This window comes from Boleophthalmus pectinirostris, unplaced genomic scaffold (genome assembly GCF_026225935.1).
Source record: "Boleophthalmus pectinirostris isolate CB_2022bp ecotype Guang Dong unplaced genomic scaffold, ASM2622593v1 HiC_scaffold_13, whole genome shotgun sequence".
NCBI lineage: Eukaryota > Metazoa > Chordata > Actinopteri > Gobiiformes > Gobiidae > Boleophthalmus > Boleophthalmus pectinirostris.
In genome coordinates this window covers 25,015,235-25,041,741 of record NW_026571036.1, presented here as the reverse complement: position 1 = coordinate 25,041,741, position 26,507 = coordinate 25,015,235, and the positions used below count along the sequence as shown (strand labels likewise).

The following is a 26,507-nucleotide window of genomic DNA, read 5'->3' as shown; positions in this document are numbered from 1 at the left end:
TGTCATTTGAAGGACAAATACTAATAAATAAATATAAATACTGCACAAAAATGTTATTTTCAAAGAAGAAAGAACTAAATCATATCTGAAGGAGCACAAACACAAATGTTGAAATTATTTCAAACTGTCAACATAAAGCTTTTGTCAGTTTGGGCAGCACTGTGGCAGAGTGACCACTTTGCTCTCACCTCACGGCAAGAATGTTCTGGATTAAATTCTGGAGCAGAGCAGGGCCTTTCTGTATGGAGTTTGCATGTTCTCCCCATGACTGCATAGATTTCCCTACCACTAAAAACATTCAAACATTTTACATATAAACATATAAACATATTATAGTAGTGTTCCCTGTGGGGCCAGGACTTCCCTAGAAAAAGATTCTTAATCTCAGCAGTTAAATAAAGGTCAAATAACTTGCACACTTCCTCATAGTGGGAAGAGTAACCGAAACCTTTACTCAAGTAAGAGTACTGTTACTTCAGTGAAAATAGTACAAGGTGTAGTGAGGACACAGAGGGGGAGGCAGTAACCGGAGCCCTGTTCAGACACTTAAACATGAGGCAGTGAGCTGGAGACATCTGAGGTTACAGAGGACCTAATGTTACTGCACTCCAGGAATCTGCCCGGAGTCTAACCCACATCCATAGTCTGTATAAAGAAGTGGACTAAGGGAGTGTGACGTCACCAGAGTTACAATATACATGTTCTAACTGTGTTACAGTGGTAGAGTCATTACCCTGTCGTCTGCTCTCTGTAAAGAGGCTGTTGATTTTGAGGTTGATTCCTGATCTCTTGATCCTCTCTATGTTACTATGACAACCCAAGCCAGCAAAAACAGACAGAATGTGGGATCTTTCAGAAGTTTTTATTCCAGCACAGATTTCTGGGTGTTGAAAATGGCGCTAGAATTAAAGGAAACTCAAACTTACAGACAGCTCTAGATTTCGAGAATGGTTCAGACTCCTATGATGATTCCTAAGTCTTCCCTTTGGACAATGGGAACAGTTCTCATTCAAAATGAGAAGAAAAATAAACATGGTGTCATTTGTGTCACTTCCAAATCTGAAGGTTATCTGAGCGGCTGGTACAGATGTGGCTTACCAGCATCAGTTAGGCCTTCTGTTGTCATGGTTACAACAATATGACAAAACTCTAATTTCTACCCTAAAGTTCCAGTCCGCTCAGGTTTCCCTCACAGTGAAAAAGCCCAGTTGTGTTAGTCTCTGATTGGATCATTACAGAGTGTTGCCTGGTTACATACTGCAAGACAATTTTAAACAACTGATTGCATATTTGTATATTTCAAACAGTACAATAATCAAATGTAGTGTTCTTACCCCAGATTGTCAATTTTTGTAAACATGTTCCAATCAAATTTTGGTTTTATGAACAATCATACATTAAATTTGTTTAAAAAAAAAGAAAGAAAGAAAATAGAATCATAAAATATAAACTTTGCAGTAGTTTTGTAATGAACACGCAAGTTTGAAAGGCTGTAGTGCTGCATGTAAACCAACAGAGGACACAGCACTTTTTAAGATTTTGTGAGCAGAAAATGTGCCACCCCCACACACCAGAGAATTTTGAGAGGCTAAATTTTAGTAGTATTGATTAGCAAGTCATTCACTTTTAATATTTTGCACTGTACTGGTTTTTCAGACTGTCAACCAAGTACACCTTATGTTTGTGTTCTGTACTTAAAGTGGAATTAAACAGAAAATCCACAAAAATGCCTAAATCTAACTTTGTGCTGCGTTTAGTGGCCTTTCATGTACTTGGTGACATCACACAAGACTGCTCCAATTAGAGTCAGGTTTTTCTGATACAAACACAGGCTGCAGGAGCAGAGTCTGATGTGTGGATACCTGTAAGGCCAATCACACTGCTCCTTATACCTCCAGACTTTGAGACTCAATATGGTTGATTACTCCAATTTATAAACACAAAAAACACACAAGATTCTGAAAAAAAATGACATAATAAAATGTGAAAAAAAAAAAAAAAAAAGTTTGGCAGAATTTAGGACTCATCCATAAGTATACGCACTTGTATTTGCGTTTCATAGGATGGCACTAGGGCTGGGTACGTCTCACTTTTCCTAGTACAGCATCTGGACAATAATTTTCCAGTACCTTTTCAGTTTTAAATATCCTATTTTAAATATTGCATTTAACAGGTTGGAGTACTCATTTCACCAAACCTTTTTCTAGAATTTCTAGAATGAACTCTAGCATGTAACTTCCTGATTGGACATAGGTTCACCTAACAGCCATAATGTTAACAAAAAACAACTAAATGACAAAATTACGTAATAGTTATAATTAGACAAATAAAAATAAATCACAACAGCATCATTTTGTTAAATGGAGTTTAACACTGTCAAAAAATGGTCTTCCTTGTGTGTAAATTGTAACTCTGCATTTTGGATGGAATTTTCCGTGTTGATGATGTAGGTGGAGAAATTCTGTTTTAGAACTCACCCCTACTTCCCATATTTTTGTACTTTTGTATTCCTCAAGTTTTTGTCCACTTCACTGGCATGAAACTATGATAAATATTGACCACAAACCCTACCCAACCAAACCAAGTCAGAATGAGGAAAACATGAAAGCCTGTCATATGCACTTGAACGTTTTTAGGTATCGTACTGGTACCTTTAAAAACGGTACCCAGCCATAGCAGCATTGTATTGAGATTTGCAACTGGGCTTTTCACAGTGACCCAAACAAGATTGACTTCAGTCCATAATCAGGATAACACTGGTTTATGAAGGGAGAGTTCTATGGTTGTCCTCAGAAAACATTCACAATCAGCTAAAACATGACAAGGACCAAGTTCATTTTAGCAATGAAAAAACAAAAAAAACTTCCTCATATTTTTTTCTGTACAACATTTAACAAAGCATTAGAACATGGGACATTAAAACAGAACTAAAATGGCCGCACACGCCACTCGCACTCATTAGGCAGGTTATGCTGTAAATGTACAGTAATGACACCTAGAACAAGCCCCACTATGTCCAATGTGTTCCTATATAAAAAAGTTATATTTTCACTGTCCTGACACACTAAGCATATGGCTTAAATATTTGTAAATCTATGGGTAGAGTCTCTGCCACCTTCTTCCAAAATGGCAATTGTGAAGCGACTTAATTATTTGCTGAAAAATCCTTTGTGTTCCAACAAATCCAAAACAGAAATCTCAGAATCCGAATGGCCAGTGCATGGTTGTTGTCTTTCCCTTTCGCACAGGGAGCCAATGTAAACATGATTCCGAAATAAAAATGGCCACCAGAAAGAAAAACACAAAGATTGAAATGTGGAGGAGCAGGGCAGTATCGTCGATCCTTAGTGCAATGGAGGAACAGGAGTTAGGATGGAGCTCCTCGTAAAAACCTGACCCCTACAGGACCCCTATGGAACTACAGTTACACAACAGTCTGTAACTATGGGCTAAAATCGAAGAAAGCATCCTGAGCCTACGCGGTGGAGGAGATGAGGAGAGCGATCCCAGTGTCTGCTTGTCCCGCTTGGTCAAATGTACATTCACTCGCAGGGGGAGGAGTCCGGGCTGAGATGCCGGGCCTGGCGGTGGTCCGGTGGAGGCGTTCAGAACACGCAGCAGTACAGGTACTGGAGTGCGCTGAACCACATGTAGCCGGAAGCAAATGCTAACGACTGCACCGCGCACAGCCACACCGGATCCAAGGTCATCTGACGCGACACCGCCTCCTTCTGACCAGGGGAGGGAGGGAACAGACCTGCAGGAGAGAGCAGAGGATAAGGTGGGCGCTAAAGCAGTGTTATGGACTGGTGATGTAACCCGTGCCTCATGTCAGTCTGAGAGGAGGCTGAGATGCTTCTATGATTATTCACTGGTGTTTAAAGGTCTTATATTACACAAAACTGACTCTTATGAGCTTTAAGTCATGTTAGAATATTGTTTCGGTCTCAAAAGCAGACCTGGACTTGTGCTTTGTTTCATTCACACATTTTTTGACCAAACCTTTATTATTAGTTTCTCTACATCTCCAAAGCTCAGTTCCATCTTATAATAACTTGAAAACTACTACTTCATGACAACAGGTGTTTTGACCTTCTGTTTAGTAGAGATTGGCATTTCTAGGGCTGACACTAACAAAATGATTCAAGTGAAGGTGCATCAAGCCCCAAGGTTTCAAGATGGCTGACCATTCATGTCAACGGGCTAAACTCAGTGGCTCATGACTCCAGATTTGCCTTTAGCCCGGCAAGGTACCTCCAGTGGCTCTGGGCTGATTGAACAAGCGCGGTCTCGTGTATCACGTGATCACTTTGCCCAATCAGAGCGAGAGGAGCTAGAGTGGAGCAGGAGCAAACGATCATTAAAGCGTTTTAAAACAACTGAAGGATTTTGAGCTGAGAAAAGTTTATGATCTAAAAATAGGTAAAAATTGCTGCAAAATCTGACATTTTTGAAAGTTGTATTTGCCCTGTCAGTCAAACAGGAGCAGTTTGTGATTACATTGCTCTCTACAAGAAAAAATCCTTTCTTGGCCGGAGGGATTTTTTCATTGAAATACCAGTGAGTGACCTCTACGTCAACTGGAGACAGCTACAAGCTAGCAATAGATCCATGATGTGTATGGAGTTTAAAAACACAGGAGCACTTCCTGTATAACTACATGACATCAAAAAGTGGAACAGAGTATTATCTGTTTGAGAGAGGAACTCAGTCTAAATATGCAGGGTTTATGTGTTAAACATAGGCGAATAACAAAAGAGGTTTGTGATGAGGAAAAAACATAACAGATCAGATCAGGCGCTTTAATATGCCCCAAACACTCACATCCACTCCACTTATTGGCCAGATTGAAGGATCTATAATAAAACCTGGAAAAGACACTCCCCCTCTGTCCGGATGCAAGTTCAATTAGTGGCCGCTCTGCACCCGCTGAGCCCACAAACTATTCTCCAATAGAGCACAAGTGTTTGGCTGACAGGCCATCAGCAGCTTTCATCCTATCAGCTGTTTAGAATTTTGAAATCCTAAGAGCACCCAACAGTTAGCTTTTATTAGCAATGTGTTCAGCTATAATAGCACCAATAACTGATCAGGGGTAAAATGCTGTACTGTGATACAAGGTACAATTACCTGTGTTGTAGAAGTGTTCCAGCAGCTGCTCCTTCTCCACAAACCTCTGGTACAGCCAGTCTGTGAGCGCCTCAGCCTCCACTGGCACCTCCTTTATGGGGTACATCCTGCAACACAAAGCACACAGAGGGGTCAGAAACACAGTTCAGAGAGAGGGCTCAAAACAAAATCTCAATTATTACAATGATTGGCACAGACAGAGACCAGGGCACTGACACGCTTTAAATTCAAGCAGAAAATACCACAGATATATCGTTTTCACTCAGATGATGTATAGTTCTCCACATAATCTCTAATCTCCCTCATCATTAAGAGTCACTTCCACATCCACATGACACAAGTGCCAGCAGCAGTACCACACTCTGCCAGAGGGGGTCCCCACTGAGCTAAGCCTGCACTGTGGCGCCTGTGGTCACCTTCACTAGAGGTGAACGTCTCCTCCTCATCCTCACTACTGTATACAGGGAAGAGGTACAGAAGACAAGGAGAGGAGGAGGTGAGGACGAGGTGAGGGGGGCAGAAGAGAGGGAGGAAAGAAGAGAGAGGTGAGGGAAAAGAGAAGAAGACAGGGAGAAAAGGGGATGGGATTGAGGAAGAAGAAGACCAGCAGAGGGAGAAAAAGAAAGACAAGATGTGAAGAAACAAATGTAGAAGCGAGAGAAGAGGAAAACAGAAATAGTGGAGACATGTTGGAGAGAGATACGGTGAGAGGAGAGGTGGGAGAGAAGAGACAGAGTGGAGCGGGAGAGAGAGATGAAGGGAGAGAAAGGGTTGAGATGAGAACGAGTCAGAGAGGAAAGAAAAAGGTGGGAAGCCTGTGTTCAGTCAGTCTTTTGGAGAGGTCAGTGATCATGTGACTCACTAAAACAGAACATGACCACACAGAATTCAGTCCAATCATTTACCTGCTGAAGCCAGTCCCTCCTACATCCTGCTCAAACATCCTGTTTGAACACAGCAGGGTCTGGGTCTGGACAATCAGGATAATCAGGATATGGCCCCAGATCATAGACTGTATACAGAAATGCTACCGCGCTAGAGTGCGTGTTCCAAATACGACGTTTGCATGTGGCTCTTCCGGCTCCTGCTGACCCTGACTCCCACTGACTTCCACTGGAAGGTTGTGGACCGTCTCTCCAACTGTTGCTTTGAGCCTCGTCTTAAAATGTTTGTATTAAACTGATCTACATGATCCTGGGGTTTTTATTTTGCGATTTTGGCCATTTGAAATATCTTATTCCTAATATTGAGTCTGACTCCAAATTTGCACCATAACCACTAACAGTATTGTGAACTTTATTTGACTGGAGCCAAATGCTGTGGGTGACGTCATACTCATTTAGTCCACTTCTTTAGACATTCTTGCCTGGGTAAAAGACATGCTTTGACAAATCTTGCATTTATTCAACAGGTGTTTTTATTCCTACTGGGGAGGGAGCTCACTGTAAAACACTTTTTGTGTCTTGAAAGGTGAGGTGCTACGATTAATTAAAAATAAAGGACCATGAACGCTCGGACTGATAACAGGCTGCTAAAAATGTTTAAATCAGTTTTTTCTTGAGTTTTTAGACCATATTAAAACTTTGTTGGCAGTGTTTGCTAGTGTGTGCTTTGTGTCACCATGGTAACTACTGAACATTCCACCATAGGCATACAGGCAAACATATCACAAACGATGAGCATAGCAAAGTGTAGGTGGCGCCCTCTCCCCCTCATAACGGCTCACTGGAGGTTTGTTGAGCAGAGGAAACCTGAGCCATGTTTTACTGCCAGACAATGAGCACTTAGGCCCAGCTCCAAAGGCCTCGCACAACCCAACCACAAACGCCCTGCCCCAACTGAAATATTCATCACAAATCAGACCTGTGTAAGCTGAGCACGGGCGGACAGGAGGCATGGGGACAGAATGGTGAGAAGACATGGGGACAGGAGGGCAGGGCACACGGGGACAAACAGGAGGAAAGGGCGACAGGATGATTTGAGGACAGGGGAGAGGAAGGTAAGAGACAGGAGAACGTTGGGACAGTTGCCCGAGCAGTCAGTCCCTTCTACATTCTTTTCAAATCCAGAAGGGTCTGGAATAGAAGACGATCCAACCATAACTGCTCATTTGCATGAGGTGTCTAAAATGCAGAAGACGTCTCCAAAATTCTTTTAACATTCAGAAGAAAATATACCTGAGGCCTAATAGTCTGGTGCTTCAATTGTTGATTCTGAGAAGTTTCTCAGCCCTTTGTGTTGTTTTTCCCCTCTTTACATGTAAGCAGCTGTTTGTTGTTTACACAAACGGACCGTGCGTCTCTTTGATTGATAAATTGACTGTCCATCACGCCGTCTGATATCAGATACACAGGATATGGCTCCAGATCCACTCGTCTTTGTAAAGATTGTGGTTCTGGACAGGTAATTGGGACAGGGGAAGAGGAGGGCAGGGGGCAGGAGGACGGAGGGACATAGGGACAGAGAAGAGGATACAGGAGGGAGTGGAGGGCAGAGGGAGAGGGGACAGGGGGACATGGGGAGAGGAGGGTGGGGGGACCTGAGGACAACTAGCATGACTGATGCAAATTAGGCAAATGACTCAAATTGGGGAATGACAGGGACAAGAAGACATAAGCACAGGGGAAAGCAGTACAAGGGATAGGAGGACATCTTGCTCATTTTTAACTGTGGTAGATATAAATTGTCAGAACTTATCTTCTGGGAATAAAATGGAGGAGAGACCTTCATGCACAGATGTATAATTTGACTGCTAATGGAAATTCTGAGATGTTTTTGTAGAAGAAATAACCACTAGCTAGCTTCTCAGGCTGTCCCACATTAATAAAGTGCAGAACTAGAATCCTAGAGATATGGGTCTGGCTTGTGTCTGGTTACTGCAGCAAGGACTTCCTGGTTCAAATGAGGCAACACTTGTTTTGAAGCTTTGGGTCGACCTGGTCCCTGATAAGAGATCCCTGCCCCGGTGACCTGCTCTGGATGCACAAGGGTCAGTGTGTGTGAGGGTCAGTCTGCGTGAGGGTCAGTGTGCGTGAGGGTCAGTGTGTGTCTGTCAGTCCACTTTCCCATTCTACATGCAGCAGAGTTGTCAAAAGTACTGAAAATCAGATACTTGTCGATGTTAAAACTAGAATTGAAACTAGATACTTCTCAGAGCAAGTATCAACACAAAAAAAAATCAATTTCAATTTCGGACATTTGTTCTCTGGCATACAAAATAAACAGACAGAAGCTCTGGTAGGGCTGCTTCCACTCTTCCAACATAGAGGACCAAAACAATGAAACATGTGCTAGTCCACAGTGTAGGGGCCATAGTTTGTCATTGCTGCTGATGAGTGACTCCAAACATATGTCTAATATTTGCCTGGTTGTTTCTTACCCCAAGCAGTTGAATGCCTCTTCTAGTCTGCGCCTAATGTCAAATTGCAACAGGTGTCAGTACGTACTGGCTTCTGCAGATCTGTTATTGGGATTGGACCTGCCCCGTTATCCAGTGTTCCTGGGGTGCATGTGAATGTAGTGAGTGTGTGTGTGTGTGTGTGAGGGCCAGCATGTGTGTGTGTGAGGGCCAGCGTGTGTGTGTGTGTGTGAGGGCAAGCGTGCGTGTGTGTGTGTGTGAGGGCCAGCGTGTGTGTGTGAGGGCCAACGTGTGTGTGTGTGAGGGCCAGCGTGTGTGTATGTGTGTGAGGGCCAGCGTGTGTGTATGTGTGTGAGGGCCAGCGTGTGTGTGTATGTGTGTGAGGGCCAGCGTGTGTGTGTGTGTGTGAGGGCCAGCGTGTGTGTGTGTGTGAGGGCCAGCGTGTGTGTGTGTGTGTGTGTGAGGGCCAGCGTGTGTGTGTGTGTGTGTGTGAGGGCCAGCGTGTGTGTGTGTGTGTGTGTGTGTGAGGGCAAGTGTGTATGTGTGTATGTGTGTGAGGGCCAGCGTGTGTGTGTGTGTGTGAGGGCAAGCGTGTGTGTGTGTGTGTGTGTGAGTGAGAGAGAGAGACGGCCAGTGTGTGGGAGAGGGTCAGCGAGTGTGTGTGTGAGATGGCTAGCGCGCGTGTGTGTGTGTGTCAGGGCCAGAGTTTGTGTGGACCCATGTGTGTCACTGTATGTGTGCATGCGTGTGCATATGCTTGTCTGTGTGTGTGTGTGCATGTGCTTGTCTGTGTGTGTGTGTGCTTGTCTGTGTGTGCGTGTGTGTGCTGTGTGTGTGTGTGCTGTGTGTGTGTGTGTGTGTGTGTGCATGTACATGTGCTTGTCTGTGTGTGCGTGTGCTTGTCTGTGCGTGTGCGAGGGTCTGCCCCAATCTGGGATTCAGATTATCCACACACTGCTGTGATGGGATGGGAGAGAGGGAGAAAGAAAGAGAGAGACAGAAAGGAAGAAGGGGGGGGGGGAGAACAGGAGAGAGCCGAGAGAGTCAAGAGAAAGAGATAAGGGACAGAGGGAGAGGGAATTAAAAGCAGAATCAGCCAGAACACAACAGTACTTTAGTAATCTATATCTGAAATGACAGCAGAGGGCAGCACAATAATATCAAGGTCAGGAGCAGAGAGGAGGAGAGAGGAGAGGCAGAGGGAAGAAAGAGAGCATATAAGGGAGAGAAATGGAGAGAGGGACAAAAGGAAAGAACAGAAAGAGAGTGTGAGTGAGAGAGAAAAAGAGGAGTCAGAGAGGAGAGACAAGATGAGAGAAAAGAGGAGAGGGATGAGGAGATGGTAAAACAGGAGAAAGAGGCAGAGTTGGGGGAGGGTGGTGCTGGTGGTGAGAGCAGACAGAAAGAGAGAAGGAAAGAAAGAGGTCAGTGGTTCAAAATTGTTGTGTCTCATTCTCTGACCCAGAGATGAGGTGTATGTGGACAATGGACAATAACACAAAGGACACCAACGAGTCGATTTGTGCAGTACTTTCACTTCTGGCACAATTTAGCATATTTCAGATAAATTATCATCAATTGTCATTGGGACAATCAAATCAAATAATCAGTGGGGTATGGGTTACTCTAGATATCGGTATTGGTCCGGTAAGGAACGTTTAGCCCATATTTGGCCTCAGAGCATCAGATTTTGTCTTTTTAAACAGACATGACAAATAAAATGCACATAGATTTGTTTAAATATCGCTTATCGTCTAAAAACATCCATATTTGACCCCTCTAATATCAAATGTGCATGAATTAAATACAGCTCTGAGTAAGATCATGATGAGGAAGAGGCATTATTAAATGGTCAAAAGATCATAAAGTCCTAATTATTCATGGCGCTTTTCACAACTCTCAGAGACCAGCGCTGACTTTTACCATCATGGTAAAGCTAACCACTACCATGCTAACACACACTTCCTGAAAATGTAACAAGAAAACACAGACCATACACACCAGACTTATTTTAACCTCTAGAGTTGTTCATGCAGTATATCTATTCTGGGGCTCAAATACATGGGGGAAAATTGGTATAGAGCCTTTAAGTGTCTACATTGCAAAGACTCAGAAATAAGCAGGAGAATCCTGTTCTTGCAGCACAAATGTTCTGCTCTAACTGGTTAAATGGCTGATTCCCACAAGAGCAGAGCTGCTGAATCAAGCACAGACTGACAGCTCTGTGCACTTACACAGCACTCTCTCTGCTGCCTGCAACCCACACCATCCATACGCACGAGCGTCTAGAGCCCGTCAGAGGAACAGCAAATGCACGTCAACACAACCAGACAAATATGAATAAAGAAGAGATGGGTAGAACAGCCAAAAAATATAATAATTAAATAATACAATTATAATAATGTTACTTTAAAATAATATTACCCAAGTACAAAAAGTAGTTGTCCAAGAAATGACTCAAGAGTAAAACATGTGAGAAAACTACTACTCAAATAACTGTCAGAATGCAACATATCATTTCTGTTTTGAAGTTGACGTAACTGGATGAGCAAAACCTTAAATAATGGACTGTAAAAGGACTTACTCAAAGCGGGAAGAGTAACCAAAGCTTTACTCAAGAGTACTGTTACTTCAATAAAAATATATTTCTGCTAGAAAAGTACTCTGAAAAGTACAATTTCTTTTTAAATTTACTCAAGTAAATGAGTAAATGTAAGTGAGTGTTACCAACCTGTGATAAACAGTAGTAATAACATGACCAAGAACTGATCATTAGATATACATACAGTACATAAATGGCTTTGCTCCAGGTGTTTTGGGCAGAATACATGCTCAGATCATTCACAAAATCTAAACTATATTGAATAAAATGTTTTCTTAAAAAGGTTCCCGTACCTTATTTGAGCAAAGTCTGTCTTGCCCCAGCAGAGATATATAGTGTACATAGATGTATAGTGTAAGCAGCTCTTGGTATGTGCTGTCTGCATTTAATTGGAAAGTATTTTATTGTCGGATCAGGAAGTGCATGTTAGCATGCTAGTTGCTAGCATTAGCATTACTGTGATGGGAAAACTCAGCTCTGGTGTCAGTTGTGAAATGTGTTTTTAAACTCATCATGGTGAACAATAAAGACGCTCAGAACACATAAGGGAAGTGAGGAAGAACTTTGGACCATTGCAAACGGTTTAAAATGAGCTTGTTCTGTTTTTCGTGTTTTTTAAAACTGTAAAAATCTGGTACAGTGTCTTTAATTACACCATTATTATTTATAATTATGTTTTTTATAATTATAATTATTTTTTGGAGCAATTATTCCAATCACAATTCAAATGTAACAAATTCTCTCACCCAAGAACAGACTTAAGTTTAAACTGTTTCAGTTGGTTGTGTATAAAGGATTGGACACTGCAGCAGATATGAAAGAGGTAATTCCATAACGGGTTATCTAGCAACCATAATGTGTTAACAAGGGCCAAAATGTGTCTAAATTGCACACTAGATTTGATTAGACTAATAAATACTAAATAATAACAGCTTTATTTTATGTAAAATTATGTACTATTTCTTGTATTTAGTCATTTTCTGCAACTTCTCTTTACAAACAGGAACTTAACTGATGTAAAGCCATGAGTAGTTAAATACTTACACAGGTATACAGGCACTATCTCTCACCAAACCTGTCATATGCCCTTTAATGTTGAAAGCTCTAATATAATCTCTGCATGGTGTTTTGTGTCATGCTGCCATAGAGAGATTCTGGGCTGACTTCATCACACTATCACCACGGGGACAGATTAAAGCAGATGTCAAAGTGAAGGACACAAAGGAACAATGCATTAGCTGCGCGTGGACGCGGCACAAACCCGAGGGTACGTGCTTACATCCATTACAATACGTCACCAACTTCGGGGATATGGGACTAAGGGGGCACACACTTGAACTATCACTTGAAGATCAGGACAAATTAAAGGGCCTGTACCTGATTTTAATGTATTATATTCAAGATAAATGCTATTTACATTTGGGATGGTATATCAGTAAGGACGCCCCGATACCCATACTAGTATCAAATATCAGTGCTGATGCTAACAATTTTGTTGGATCAGTTTCATAATATCAGGAAAAACAAAATTCTGATTGTCTTATTACATCCAATTAAAGGCCCAATTTACAGACTGATTAAGTCTATTTGTGTACTTCACTATAAATAATCATACTGTCTGTAGCATAGATTTTAAAAGCTCAATATCCATTATTGGCCACAACAGCAAGACAAATACTGGTGTAGTCTAAAAAAATGTATCTTATAGTAAAAGCTGCTAAATAAGTAGAAGACTGAGACTGTAAAATATAATCTATTCATTAACATAACATTCTCTCACTAAAGAAGTACGGTATAACAGAAACTACTGACATGGTTTCCCATGAATCTTAGTAAAGTAATCTTAGTAGTAGGCAGAAATGACGAATGGAGCGGGACTAAAAGTTCAACCTATAACCTGTTCCTGCCTCATGGTTTGTAATCATGAACAGACCATTATGCATCAGCCATATGTTTTCCTCAATGAGTGCTCCTGGATGATAGAAAAATACACCACATTTGCAAACACAATTTGGGTGTTTTTTTCAAGGACGTTCCAAGGACGTTCTGACATATTCCCACAGGGGCTGAGAGGCGTGAGTTAAAATACACTTGTCCTTGTAATAACCAGCCAACTTCTAATAGAGGTCAAGAGAAAAACAAACTTTTTTCTAAATACAAAAATAGCACGCAGAGTTATTGTGGACCAATAGCCTCATGTTCACAATTATTAAATCACCAAGTTTCAAATTTCTCTGGGGGAAAATTGGTTCCTTGCTGTACGTGTGTCTGAGGTCCTTTACCTGTAGTGTACATGTGTGTGAGGTCTCTTACCTGTAGTGTACATGTGTGTGAGGTCTCTTACCTGTAGTGTACATGTGTGTCTGAGGTCCTTTACCTGTAGTGTACATGTCTGTGTCTCTTACCTGTAGTGTACATGTGTCTGAGGTCTCTTACCTGTAGTGTACATGTGTGTGTGAGGTCCTTTAGCTGTAGTGTACATGTGTGTGTGAGGTCCTTTACCTGTAGTGTACATGTGTGTGAGGTCTCTTACCTGTAGTGTACATGTGTGTGTGAGGTCCTTTACCTGTAGTGTACATGTGTGTGAGGTCTCTTACCTGTAGTGTACATGTGTGTGTGAGGTCCTTTAGCTGTAGTGTACATGTGTGTGAGGTCTCTTACCTGTAGTGTACATGTGTGTGAGGTCTCTTACCTGTAGTGTACATGTGTGTGTGAGGTCCTTTACCTGTAGTGTACATGTGTGTGAGGTCTCTTACCTGTAGTGTACATGTGTGTGTGAGGTCCTTTACCTGTAGTGTACGTGTGTGTGAGGTCCTTTACCTGTAGTGTACATGTGTCTGAGGTCTCTTACCTGTAGTGTACATGTGTCTGAGGTCCTTTACCTGTAGTGTACATGTGTCTGAGGTCCCTTACCTGTAGTGTACATGTGTGACTGTTGGAGGCCTGTATCCAAAGATCCAGGTTTGGATGTCCATAGGTCTTGCTTTGGGGTAGGCTATAGTCACATCTATTACCCACTGCAGGCTTTTGGATTTATTTACACCTGAAAAAGAGGAGACAATCAACAATTAGGATTCAGTCTTTTTAAATTTTTAATAAACATTGACCTTGCAGGGAGACCTCAATTCACCTAAATAAAATGCCAAAATAAACCATTACCTAAGTTTGAAGCCTGACATGCCTACAGTCCTATAGTCCACTTTGTACAACAGGGTCATCATAAAGAAAGCATTTACATAACAGACTAAACAATGCAGTGACATTATGAGATCAAAATACAAAAAAAAAATAACCTTTCTGAGATATTATAATACACCAATAAAAAAAAAGAATCTGAACATTTTAACTCAGAACATGATGTTTACCTGCTTATACAATCATTTGTATAATTGTGTTTATCAGTTATAAGTAAAATTCAAAAATATAGACCCCCAATGCTTATAAACAGAACTTTCCAAAAGCTGGACTTCTTCCATATGTTAACCCCAATGCATTTTCAATGGGAGAGCTGGGGTTAGCCTCTAAACATCACAAACTACACAAAACCAGGGCAGTTCTGGTGATCAACGAGCAACATTAAGTGATCAACATTAGCGATTAGTGCTGAAATTGGTATCCATGCTAACTTTAGGTTACTTTCATAACCCTGGTTCTCTGAGTAGCATGAGTGAGATGTCTCACTATCGCAGATGTGTCAAACTCAGGCCCGGGGGCCAATTTTGGCCCATGATATAATTATATTTGGGCCATGAGGTCATATCTGATTTCTCTGAGCACATTAAACATCATATCCTGAGTACTGTCATAACCGAGATAAGAATCATAACCAGGATACTCAAGCACTTTAAACACTCATTTATACAAACAGCAGCATTTTTTTTAAACCACAGAATACAATTTTCAAGACAGAATACAAGTAGTTACTTCAACATTACCATGTGGTCTTATACTAGTTCTGATATAAAAGACTGATATAAAAAACTTCCCCAGTGATGAGAGATTTACAATGTTGTGCACTACATAACTAGACTGAGTGTGATAGTGAAAGAATGTGGGTCCACAATTATCCCCAGACAGACAAGAGAGTGTGCACACTACACAATACTGAAAGTAAAATCACACAAAACGCACAATGATACAGTCTATCGTCATCCTAGAGCCAGTTTATTTATTTAGGCCGTTATCTCTGTTGTAAGTTGCTGCTGAATCATTCCTGCTGCCAGAGACGAATCAAAACTTGGATAAAGTAATGTTTTTTTTTTGTTTTTTTTTTTTTTGTAATTGATAGGGGTGTGCAAAAATACTGAAATATCGATATATCGTATCGTTTAATGTGAAGATACAGTGTCAATATCGTGGGCTGCTGTATCGATATATCGCCAAGAGTATTTTTTTGGTATATTTTACTAAATTATTTTGTTACAGCTACAGTTTTCTTGCTTGTGTAGTGGAAGGAAACTCAATTATGCAACACATTTCAGATTTTCACAGTTTAAGAGTAAAATGTGTGTTTCATATCAACTTTGCACAAGAAGTGGTTTAACAAAGACTTTTAGTATCACAGCCATGATTTAGCCATTATTTCTTTTGAAACATTTTGAATTGATACACTGCATCAAACCGAAAGTGCACTGTATCAAAAAACATTGTACCGTGGCCTATGGATCGAGGTATGTATCCATATTGAACATCAACTTCTTAATGATACCCAGCTCGAGTAATTGATGATTTATGATTTGCAGTAAACTCTGTTATGAGTGAGCACATGTGGGAGTAAGCAGATGTGTCCTGACTGTTCATTGGTTAACAACAAAAGCAGTTCAAAGGTGTAACTAACAGTGATGCCAACAGAAGAAGAAACATGAGACATTCAAATCATTACTGCAACTGGGGTCTATATGAATATTTCCGAAGTGCACACTTTAAACATGAGTCCAGTCATAACTGCTCCACACTATGAGAGTGTAGTGTGTGGTCTGCTTAAGCGGGATAATGAGCCTGTCCCACCATAACACAGACATACAGAGCAGTGAACTTTTCCTCCTGACGGTTATACACACACGTCTTATCAGGTCCTATCAGTTATGCCATTTATATGCAGGGAGTATTCTGGATATGCTCTATGTCCAATTATAGTCAGATTTCTCCAGAGAACTGCTCGGACCACCAGTCTACATGCAGTTGTTGCTGTTGCTGAAGTCATTAGATTGCAGATGTTCATCGGAAAATATTAGCTGCAGCAGCACTAGTCTTCGGCTATGTGGCTTTAATGCTAATAAGATTGGATAACATAGATGTTATTGCTTTGCCTGGAATGTTCCACGGAATGGCATTTAACATATTAATATAGCATTCACTTCATTAAGGGCTGTTTTCAGAGTCAAAAGAGTATAATGGACCAACCAGAGCAGGATTGTGGTTTTGGAGGAAGTTGAAGTAGAAGTGCCCAAACTAACAAAAAGAAACATGGCAACACTGTATTTTGGCTGATATAGTATGTCAGTCTTGCAGAGGGAAGTGCTTTGTGCATTTGTCAACAGGACCTAACTAGAGTTTGATTTCTCAGCTTGTTCCGCCGTTGTGATGTTTCAACCTATCAGATTAAAGTATCTGTCAGAAGGGTTCCACCCTTTCCTGATTGCTTTCAGTGAAAGCTCTGGTAAACTCATGTGCTACACATAACAGGTTCTGTGGAACTATATTAACTTCAATGTAAAGCAAGAACACCTATACACAGGAAGGCAGCCTACCCTACCCTAAAACACAAGTCATGTAGTGCACCTTTAAATGGCAAAATCTGGATTCATTCATTACGTTTTTCATCATTTTTCATTCATTATAATTATTCAAAATAAGATAGTCTTTGTTTGTGAACAAGTCTCATGGCAATATTTTCTGTTCTGTAACGCTGTGCAGACACAGAGGACAGAGAAGTGCAGTGCTCTGCGTCACTCACTGTCCTTCCCCCTGACCCACTCTAACGCATTCAAACTGAAGCATGGACAAACACGTGTCCCCCAGACTAGAGTGTCCCCTGTACAAAGACACAGGTCCATCTAAACCGAACAGGGGAGAAAGAGGGGACAGAGGGGGAGAGAGGCATGGACAAACACGTGTCCCCCAGGCAAAAGTGTCTCCTCAAAGACACAGGGCCACAGCTGCTGAGTCACTCTACAAAGGACAGGCAGAGGACAGAGTAGTGAGACAGGGAGAGGACTGAAGAGACACACAGAGAAGAGACACAAAATAAAGACAATACATTTTGAAAGTAGACAGTGCCATTTGTATTCTTTTAAGACATGTCTATATGAAATTAATAATTGTTAAGTATTCATAACTGGACCACACGAAGATTATCGGGTACAGCTTGGGGACTAAACCAGGACTACAACAGGACCAAACTAAGTCAGGACCAAACACAAGTATGACTGCAGCCTTACTATTTTCATTATGGATCTAAGGGATCTGGGTCAAAGATGATTAAATGACTTGTACTGTGGTATCAATACTAAAACTACTGAAAATAATGTGAGCTAACATAGGATAACTACTGAAATGAAAATAAACTGTCTGGGTCGCATAACAAGTTCCCATGATAAAACATACTTTGTACTAGCATATATGATCATACGACATCTGTTCAGTTATAACTCAAAACAAATGCGCAAACAAATGAACCAAAATCGGCACCTTCAGCACCTTATATCAAAGGTAGTGCTGCAGAGCACAGGCTTTTTTTTTTTTTTTGCAAAACTTTGGATAATCTGATCGATCAAAGAGAAAAATGGCTGTTATAGTCATAGATTTACAAATAGCATTTGATAAAATAAACAATAGAATTTGATAAAATAAACCATCAATTATTATATTTTTTTTTTAAAGGTATGTAAAAAGAGGTGTAGCTTTAAATTGGCTAAAAAGTTACTTAGAAAATCAAAAACAGTTTGTCAAACTGGGGGAACCCTGCTCTACCTATGAGGACATTGTCTGTGGCCTGCCACAAGAGTCTGTGGTAGGACCTCAATTATTATTATTTTTTAATATATTAATGAACTATGCAAAGTGTCTATATTGTTTAAAGCAGTGTTATTCACAGATGACACTCATTTATTTTGTTATGCAGACAATACAAAAGTAAGTAAGTTATTATTTCTATAGCGTTTTCACTGACATTTGCCACAAAGACACTTTACAGAGCATTATTCAGTCACTCCTTACACGGTGGTGGTAAGCTATTATTGTTACGCTTCTGTCAGTCTGCCCCAGGGCAGCTGTGGCTACAACAATTATTATCTGATATAAAATCTGAAATGATGCTGCTTAAAATATGGTTTGACACAAACAAATTATCTCAAAATTTTAATAAAACTAAAATAATGTTACTTGGAAATTATAAGGAAAAAAATAAAAAAATACAGCTACAGATACAATGTGTAAGTATAGAACAGGTCAAGGAGAATACATTTTTAGGAGTCATAATTGATGATAAGCTCAACTGGAAAGCCCATATCCAATATATACATAATAAAATATCATGAAGTATTGCAGTATTAAACAAAGCAAAGCATGTTTTGCATCATAGAGCACTACACATACTTTATTGTCCACTGCTTTTACCATATTTCAAAAAAGAGCAATAAGAACTATTTACAATGTAAAATTTCATGACAATACTAATACATTGTTTATTCACACCAAATTATTTAAACTGAATGATTTGATAATGTACCAAACTGGGCAAGTAATGTATAAAGCTAAAAGTAAGCACTTACCAAAAAATATTCAACAACTTTTTTCTGAAAGAGAATTCAACTATAATGTAAGATGCTTTTTAAACTTTAAAGTGCCTCGTGCTCAAACAACAAGGAAGAGTTTTTGTATCTGTGTTTGCGGTGTAAACTTATGGAACAAGATGAAAATAGAGCTAAAACTTTGTGCAAATATACATGTACTCAAAAGTACAGTGCGGCTTGCTCTGTCCCTGGCTCCCATTGACTTCCATTGGGATCTTGTGGCTCCTCTGTCTTTACCTGCTGCTGTGAGCCTCGTCATTTGGTCTGAAAATGTTGGTATTAACCCGCTCTATATGATCCTGGATTTTTCATTTCACTATTTTGTCCCTAAATCAAGATATGAACATAAATAACGGACCAGTCAGCTGCCTTCATTCCCAGAGGTCGCTCCTGCTCACGTTAGCAACAGTTTGATTGACAGCTAGTGTGTTTCATTGCCAAGCCCCCTTCCCACTTTACTGCCCCTTCCACCGTCAGGGAGGGATTTAACAGTGTCGGCTGATTGTTATATGCACTCCTTGATGAACTAATTTTACTTGTTACAACAACTGTTTTTCAGGTTGTTGTACTTTTTAATTTGTTCTATTAGTCTTAAAATATAGTGATATAGGTTCATTTACAGTTCGTCATGGCTTGTTCGGCATTTAATTGTGCTAATAGACCTTTGAAGACCCCGATGTGCAGTTTTCCCGGTAAGTAAAATAAATAAACTAAACTGATGGTAATTAATGTATTAGTTAAATTACCTGTACACCTGTTTGTGTAGTAGTACAATAGTCCAGTGTAATTATAACACCTGTGTTCAGATGAAAAAAAAAAAATATATATATATATATAAATAATATAATATAATAAATAAATAACACCAAACTACTGCGGTCCGTGCAGAACAGTGCAGATCAGTGTATTTGATGCTCTCTGATGAGAAGGGCGGGCATATTTAACAACCTCAATTATGATTGGCTCTTGTGGCTGCTAAGATACTCGCGGTCAGATTTCCAAATATGGAGCCAGGTTCCAAATTTGCTCCTGTAACCGTTAGCATCAGAAGTTTCATTTGAGCTGAACACTTTGGGGGACGTCACACTCTTAGTCCACTTCTTTTATACAGTCTATGGTTAAAGTGTCTGAAATGCGTTTAAATTCACAGTTTGGGAACCCCTTGTCAAAGAAAATTCTTCATTATCATTGTGGTATCGGAATCAGTATTGAGTCTATTCCTAAATAGAATTAGAAACGTTAGTATCGTGACAACACTAATTTGTACATAGTGTATGAGGAGCCCTGCAGACAGAGGCGTTTCTAGCTTCTGTCTGCCTCATGGCCAGCACAGGAGCCACAACAACACTGCCTTCACATTGGATTTAGAAATGTTTTGAATGTTTTGGTCCACAATGATCAAGTCTGATGTTTTGTAAATAATTTGAATAACAGGTGACATTTACATTTGCTTTTACTAAGTGCATTTTTTGTTTTGTTTTGTCCATAATGGTTGATCTTCCACAGTATGACATAAAACTTGTCTCTATAGGCGTGCTCACAGTAGGACTTTAGAACAGTGTGATGGCTCAAGCACAATTGCCTAGGATCCTATGGCGCGCACTCACAAAACCACAGTTCGTATACTAAAGACATGCGTTCCAACCGTTTAATGACTAAGCATGGTTTGATTGAGTTTACACTAGAAAGACTTTTAGCATTTTAACGGCTATCTGTACTTGGGCACGGTTTGATAGGGCAAATGTGAGTGCACCCTATTGAAGAATGTTCCATATGTATGGTTTAACTAGGACTACATTTAAATATTTATTCATATCATGAGGATTTATAAGGAACAACAATAGAAAGAAGAAGTGAATCAATGAGTAAAATTGCTGTAGATTTGGTATTATTTGGTATGTAAAAAGGCAGCTTAAACTCATGATTCAGGTTTTGAGAACTTTTGCAACACAGACTTTGTAGTCAACTAATCAATCGGCTGGATCCATCTCTAATCAACTCCAGAACTAGCATTAACTATCTATTTCCATAGGTGGAATGATGCAGGTCCAAAATGTTTCAAGGGATGCTCCGATATGGATTATTTTCAGCCAATGCTGATATCCATGGTATGGTGTTGTGGCATCTAACTGACATTTGCTGATATAAGTAGGGAAGTACATATTGTGCAATTTGATCTGCATCAGGGAAACAAGTCACTGCTACGATTTTAATCACTCACTCACGATCAAACTGGGGAAGCGTATTGTTGTGGTATTTTTTCATATCTGATATGTTGTCCATCCCTATTAAGGCTACAAGATTAATCACAACTGAATCAAAATTGCTATTTGAAAGGATGCAATTAGCAGATTGTAAATGCTGCAGTTTTTGAAGTAACATAATGTCTGCCTCAAACAACTAAATCTCTTGTCTTAAAAAAAAAAAAAAAAAAAAAAATTGCATCAATCGCATGAGGTCGAGCATGAATTAAAAAGTAGAGTAAATCTCATACTGAAAAATACTAATTTGAGCAAGTATCGATACAAAAAAGTCACATTCACAGGACAGAATGGAATCTTTCCTGAATCAGAACAAGTATACAAGCACACAGACTTGTATAAGCGCATGGACCACTACAGTATGGAACCTACCTGGACCACTGAAGCAGTTTTCAGGCCGGTCAGATCAGTGCCAGTTCCTGTTACAATGTGAACCAAAGTGCTTACGGGTGAACCTGTCTTCATACCATTTATGTGAACCCATGATGCATGATCGACAAAGGGTGTGGAATTGCCACCAAATAAAAACAAGGCCATACGAAAGTGGATGTCACAGCAAGAAAATAACAATCATGGATCACATCATCGACTACCGGTGAGCATTTATACTCATACCAATCATCAATTATCTGGGGCAGGCTATGCTAAAATTCTAAATGCTAAATTCTGTTGATGTCATTATGGCCCGCAAATATTTGGTCTCCTACGCTGACCACTGCACAGACTTCTGGTCACTTGATTTTTCCATCATATTCCACACACACGTTTTCTTTGTTTATTTTATCGCGTGTGACCCAGAGGACCCTACTGACGTCTACTTTGTCGTCATGGATTGCTTCGAAAAAACATGTTTAACTTGATTCCTATCAGGAATCAATTTTTCGGTTCCAGAACGCTCTGATTTTCGGCAGGAACATCAAACAGTCGGTTCAAGATTGGAGGGAACTGGCAACGTTATGTTTCTGTTGGCCTGAAAACGCTATGAGGGGTTACACATATAAAAATCACATGGGAATATAACGTGGAAAAGCACATTGTCTTGTCTAATTAAAGACTGTTCTTCATTTTCAGTGTAATTGGTAATGGGTATCGAGTAGGGGTGTGCAAAAATATTGAAATATCGATATATCATATCATTTAATGTGATGATACAGTATCGATATCATGGGCTGCTGTATCAATATATCACCAAGGGTATTTTTTGGTATATTTTACCAAATTATTTTGTTACAGTGCTACAGTTTTGTTGCTTGTTCAGTGGAAGGAAACTTGTTTATGTGACAGATTTGACATTTTCACTGTTTTGATGATTAAAATGTTTGTGTTTCATAAGAACTTTGCACAAGAAAAGGTTTAACAAAGACTTTTAGTATCTGAGCCATGATTTTGTTCGATATTTTTTATTGAACCATATCAAATTAATTTGAAATATAGTATACTGAATCGTATCGAATCATAAACTCACTGTATCGAGATATGTATCGTATCTTGGCCTATGTCTTAAGGTATGTATCGTATCGGCAACTTCTGAATGATACCCAGCCCTAGTATCGAGTCTGTTCGTTAGTATCAAAATCAAGTTGAATCGGGACAGTACTACTGGCGCATACATACCGCTCTGGTTGTTGTTGCCGGTGTCTCCTCCCACACTGCCATTCTCCTGCTGCCTTCCCAGAGTCTTGAGGATGACGTGGGTCGCTCCCATACGCGGCAGGGTCACGTGGGTCAGGTGAGGCAGGGAGTTCTTCTTGGCAAACAGCTGACTGGTTTCCCGCCTTTTCCGCAAGAAGCCACCCTCTGGAAACAGGACGATCCACTTGCGGTCGCGGCTGTGGTAGTAGCGGTCCAAGTGCTCCTTCAGGTAAACCAGCTGCTTGTCTCGGTGAGCCTTACCCTGAGCAAGGGAAACACCATAACCAACAATTCAGTTAACATCATTATATTTAAGATTTTACTAAAACTCTTGCCTATTTTTTAATTTATTTTTTTTATTTTGGTAAAGTTTATAAGTTTACTTTCTGGTTGGACTCGGGCAGCAGAAACCTAGAGGTAATTCTATATCTATTACCTAGGAACCCATAATTGAACCATAACTAAAAGGGGCAAACAATAAATAAAATTATGTGGACAGGAATCAGCTAATGCTAAATATGAGCTAGTTTTGTTAGCACAACCATGTTTTTGCACTCTGAGGATAATCACATTTAAAACCACATGCTAATCCCTTTTATTTTACACTCAAATGCTTTAACAAAATATGCTACCTTGTTTTTTTAATAAATGTAAATTTTCTTTCCTCTCATCTTGAAATCTAGACAACTTGATTTACTTGTGCTTGTACGAGCATGCGGACAAGAATGCACACGAGTGTGGTTTCCCTAGTGTCCCTAAGTGTGGTTAGAAAAGGTTATAATTTCCATAATCCTAATAAAGGACACAACTTTTCTACATTACACGATACTTACTAACTGACTAATAAAACAGTAATCTAACAAAACAAAGGTCAGAAATGCCTTCCTTTTGCGTTAATTTACTGCATTTTGGATGGAATTTTCAGTGTTAATGATGTTATGTTGTAGAGGTATTCTAATTAATAACTGAGAGGTAGGCCTACTTCCTGTATTTTTCTGCCACTTAACTGATGTGAAACTATGATAAATATTGAGTAGTAGTATCCCACCAAACAAAGTCAGAATTAGACCTGAGAGTATAAGGAACAGTGTGATTTATGGGGGAAACCCCCCCCCAAAAAACTATTAAACCAAATTCAGAAAAAATTAATAATCACAGTACTTCACACTGCAGTTAAATCTGTCATACAAATTATACAGAGATTATACAATTATACGCTGGTACTCAGTTCTTCATCTTAAAGCCCATGTTTTTTCTAATTATAACTTTGGTGGGATAATACCAGTGTTTAATATTTATCATAATATAATATCTATTAGAGCCCAACCGATATATCAGTTGGCTGATATTATTGGCCGATATGGGCACCTGGAGACATATCGGCTATTGGCCAATATGCTTGCTGATATGGGCCGATATTTCACGTGGGCATGTTATACGTCTTTATAAAGCTTAGACTCTCTACATTATGTTCATTTAATCCAATTTACAGACAGATAAATGTCCTAACATGTGTCTCCACATCAGTATTTATCTGCTGAGTCATTTGTCTGTGTGTGTGTCCGTACTGTCCCTGAACAGTTTCTTTACTAGCTAGTAGTGATGGGTCAGTCGTGAACAAAACGGCTCTTAGAGCCGGCTCTTTGAAGCGAACGACGGAAACCTGATCCGTATTGGGAACCGTGTTTTCTCTTTGCGCTGTGTGCAGACTCGTGCAGCGAGCAGCTGCTGAAAATGAAACTTTCAGAAATCTGCGTGTGCATAGGAGAGAAAAAACGTGCATATTTGGCTGTAGTTCAGCATAAAATAAATAAACCAGGACTAATCTTGGGCTCGAGAAAGGGAGAGAGATAAAGACCAAGTCCTGACACTCAGTCCTGGTTCATTTCAATTTAAAATCCACTAGAGCCAAAAATACGTTGTTTTTTTTTAAACAATTCAAGATTTATTTAATTCAAGAATTTTTACATCACTAAATATATGGGCAGCTCCACTCCCACTTTATCGGTATCATATCGGCCACAACAATCCATATCGGTCGGGCCCTAATATCTATTTATTAAATGAGTAATAAGTTACACAGAGTTCTAACTCTTCTCTAGGGAATTTGACCTGGACGGACCATGAAAGTGCTTTCTTTCATTTTTATTTGTCAAACAAGTTAGACACACTTCAGCCCATGTTTACAGAACAGTTGCTAGGGAACAATTACAACATCTATGCATGTCACATCTGTTGCTCAAGCCCAATCAGGAATAAAATAATAAACTTCATTCAAATTGAGAAATTAGGAACAGATCTTTAAAACTCAGAGTTAGCTTTATTGTCATTGTCAATCTTTATTGACTAGACATACAAAGGACTCTAAATTACATTTCTCTCTATCCCATGCGTAATAAATAACTAATAATAAATGGTAAACAGAGCAAAAGGTATAGTACAAGACAGTGTTTTTGAGGGGGTCAGGGGGTCTGAGTACAAGTTTTCTTTGAGGAGTTCTGTTTTTTAATATAGAACGTGAACTGGCCCAGGCCCTGTACACTCTCCTCAGGAGTTTGGAGCTCACTGTCTGGGAGACAATGCATCCACTCCTACTCCTCCTACTCCTCCTACTCCTCCTACTCCTCCTACTCCTCCTACTCCTCCTACTTCTCCTACTTCTCCTACTTCTCCTACTTCTCCTACTTCTCCTACTTCTCCTACTTCTCCTACTTCTCCTACTTCTCCTACTTCTACTCCTCCTCTTACTCCTCTTACTCCTCCTACTGTCATGCCTTTGGGTTAAAAGACATTAACATTTCATGATGTTACTATGATAGTTAAAAGTTATAAATAAGTTTAGACTTGCAAAATATACATGTCCATTTCATATTTAGCAAACTGTTTAAAAAGATCTGGATAAAATGAAATCTTTACTTTCACCTTTAAGGATCATTTTATTTTCAGTATAAAGTTTTCAGATATTTTCTCTCAGTAATAATCAAGAAAAGCATGCCTTGTGTACAGTTTTCTTTTTTAGTTCACTGGCTGTGTAGCTTCAAGTAGTCATGTGTCATCAGGACAGCACAACTACCACTACTACTACTGCCACAGTACTGGAGCACAGACAACCAAGCACATCTGAGCCCACTGTCTGGGAGACCACTTCTACTCCCACTATCATTACTGCTATCGCTACTTCTACCACTACTACTACCATTACTACCACTACTTCTGCACAGCAGCAGCAGTCTCTGGCAGTAAACCCTCCGAGGTCATTCATAGCCTCTATACTATGTGTGCCCTCTGTGTCTACTGCCATTCAGATCTGCTGCTTAGAATAATGGCCGCATTTCCTCTTTGCAGATGTGAATGTATTTCGATTGGTCCCACCTAAAAATCGATGGGGCTCCTCCTGCACCACGCTAATGCTCTTAATGCCGTCGTGGTAGTACATTGATGTGAGTTATGCCATTAAAGCCTGAGCTATGGGTCCGGGTCCACACTGCATTCATCACTCCAGTTGTTTGTTTTGAGTACGGCGCTTGTAACTGTTAGCATTACACCACATGTTTATTCAGTACTTGGCTTCAGTTCCTCTGAGAAGCAGTTTGAGTTAATGGAGGAGAACAACAGGTGACTTCAGCCCCTGTAAAGTGCTTCCATTTCAGGTAGTGATGTTGAAATGCTACCCAGATGGAGGTTTGGAGGTGCATAGTCAGATTTTCAAAATTGGAACCATGACCCCACTG

At 40.0% G+C, this 26,507-nt stretch overlaps 1 protein-coding gene across 1 annotated transcript in view; it reads right to left on the bottom strand.

Annotated features, from left to right (window-relative positions):
* Positions 1 to 843: 843 nt before the first annotated feature.
* The window catches only part of lpgat1 (lysophosphatidylglycerol acyltransferase 1), a 44,135-nt gene continuing 18,471 nt past the window's right edge, over positions 844 to 26,507 (bottom strand). Inside the window, exons 5-8 of the mRNA XM_020939935.2 lie at positions 22,759 to 23,038; positions 14,004 to 14,133; positions 5,131 to 5,237; positions 844 to 3,757 (exon numbers count right to left, since the gene is read on the bottom strand). Of these exons, the coding sequence (XP_020795594.1) occupies positions 3,606 to 3,757; positions 5,131 to 5,237; positions 14,004 to 14,133; positions 22,759 to 23,038 (669 nt within the window). The 3' untranslated portion in view covers positions 844 to 3,605. The remainder of the gene's footprint in view (positions 3,758 to 5,130; positions 5,238 to 14,003; positions 14,134 to 22,758; positions 23,039 to 26,507) is intronic.